The 1,891-nt window shown below is 59.2% G+C and overlaps 1 protein-coding gene across 1 annotated transcript; it reads right to left on the bottom strand.

The window, feature by feature from the left end:
• Positions 1-401: 401 nt before the first annotated feature.
• Positions 402-1,678, bottom strand: LOC104160975 (interleukin-1 beta-like). Its single transcript, XM_009699244.1, is given in 7 exon segments — positions 402-528; positions 530-600; positions 689-834; positions 944-1,114; positions 1,224-1,413; positions 1,496-1,544; positions 1,638-1,678. Coding segments are annotated over 7 exon segments (795 nt in total).
• Between the last annotated feature and the right edge of the window lie 213 nt (positions 1,679-1,891).

Genomic DNA, 1,891 nt, shown 5'->3' with positions numbered 1-1,891 from the left:
TGGAGAGCCTCCAAAAGCAGCTGAAACCGCAGGATTTTCCCATCCATAAACCACCCCCGCACCGTTTCATCCCTGCGAAAGCAATGAACCGAGCGATGCCATCCTGGGAAACCTTTTATTTCCACCTCCATCAACGACAGATACCCCCATTCCCAATAACAAACCACAATATTTCCAATGAAATGTATACAAAAGCAAGGGGCGGCCACAATCATTATAAAAGCACTGAGACAGACACAATAAATAAGTACAAATTGGGGTGACTCAGGCCCACAGGGCCCAGAGCTGCTATTTCACCTGAAATAGTCGGGGAGGACGTGGGTCCCAGCTTGGGGGGTTTGTACTTGGTACATACAGCCTGAAAACCAGCAACTGCCGGTTGGGTTGGGTGCAGGGGCTCCTCAGCGCCCGCTCAGCTCATAGGTGGCAATGTTGACCTGGTCGGGCTGGTTGGTGATGCCGACAGGCTGGCGGGGCTGCCGGGGGGGGCAGATGAACCAGCCGGGGGAGGGAGCCGACTCCAAGGCGGGGGGGGTCCAGCCGGTAGAAGATGAAGCGGGTCAGCTCCACGCTCTCAATGTCCTTCCTGATGTCAGCTTCCTACAGCCAGAGGGGTGAAACAGGATTCAGGGTGGGATTGAACCCCCAGCCCCACGGGGGATGGAGCCAGTAGGACCCCCCCACTCACCTCCAGCTGCAGCACGGGCTCAGCACCGCTCATCACGCACGACATGTAGAGTTGGTAGCCCTTGATGCCCAATGCCACTGGCACCCGCCCGGCCCCCGGGCCACCCTGCGATGACCGGGGACGGTACAGAGCAATGTTGAGCTTCACTGCAGAGAGAAGGGATGGGTCAATGGGTCGTCCCGGGGTTGTGGGATGGCTCCCTGGTTGTCCCAGGCTTGGGAAGAGGGACATTGGGTCAGGACCATGTCCCCTCACCTTTCTGCCTGGCAGACGGTCCCTGCAGGTGCAGGGCCACCAGCTGGGTGGGCGACTCCAGCACGAAGCACTTGTGGTCAATGTCGAGGATGTCAAAGGACTGGGAGCGGGTGTAGCGGTAGACAGGCGCCCCGGCGTAGCTGTCCTCAATCCGACGGAAAGAAATGGGCTCTGCAGGGACAAAGATAGTCAGGGGAGTGCTGATGCTCCCGGGTCCAAAAGCAAACCCCCAAGAGCATCCCCCCGCTGGGGTGACACCCCCGACACCACTTGCCCATACCGAAAATATCATCCAGGATGTCCCCAAGGTCACTGTCGCTGAAGTCCTTGTGCGCCGGCTGCTTCAGGAGCTTGGTCACAGCCACCACGAGGACAGCGGCCTGGCGAAAGGTCCTGGCAGGGTGTCCTTTGGTCACTGTCACCTGGATGCCCACCCCAGGAGGCGTCACCTCTGAGTCCAGATGAAGTTTCTGTGGAGGAAGGGGGATGTGGGGTGAGAGCCTGGCTTCACCACCCGCAGGGGTCTCACCATTCCTACCACCTCAGTGTTACCTTCTGTGCGCAGAGGCAGTCGGGGCCATAAAATGTCTCCTCATTCAGGCTAAAAGGCAAAGGAAGATGGTGAAGCCAGGGCCACCGTGGCACCAGGGCAGCATCACGTCCCCAGTGTCCTCTCCGGCATGGCCACACTTACCTGCTGCTCTCCAGTGTGTCCAAATCAGGGACGAATGCCATCGCCGCTGCTGACTGCAAAAACCTGGGCAGAGACCTGCTGGTACCTGTCGAGTAGCGCGGTACTTGGCTGCCTGCTCCTGCCTGTCCTGCCTGCAGTGTCGCTCGGGCACTCTCTGAGCCCAGCGTCAGTGCAGCGGGTTTTCAAGAGCCTCTGGAAGGAAGCACTGTCAGAGCGGGATTTCCACCTTTCGCAACGCCTGGGTTTGCCCAGTT

This window comes from Cariama cristata, unplaced genomic scaffold (assembly GCF_000690535.1).
Source record: "Cariama cristata isolate BGI_N322 unplaced genomic scaffold, ASM69053v1 scaffold31324, whole genome shotgun sequence".
NCBI lineage: Eukaryota > Metazoa > Chordata > Aves > Cariamiformes > Cariamidae > Cariama > Cariama cristata.
This window is presented reverse-complemented; position numbering and strand designations above follow the sequence as displayed.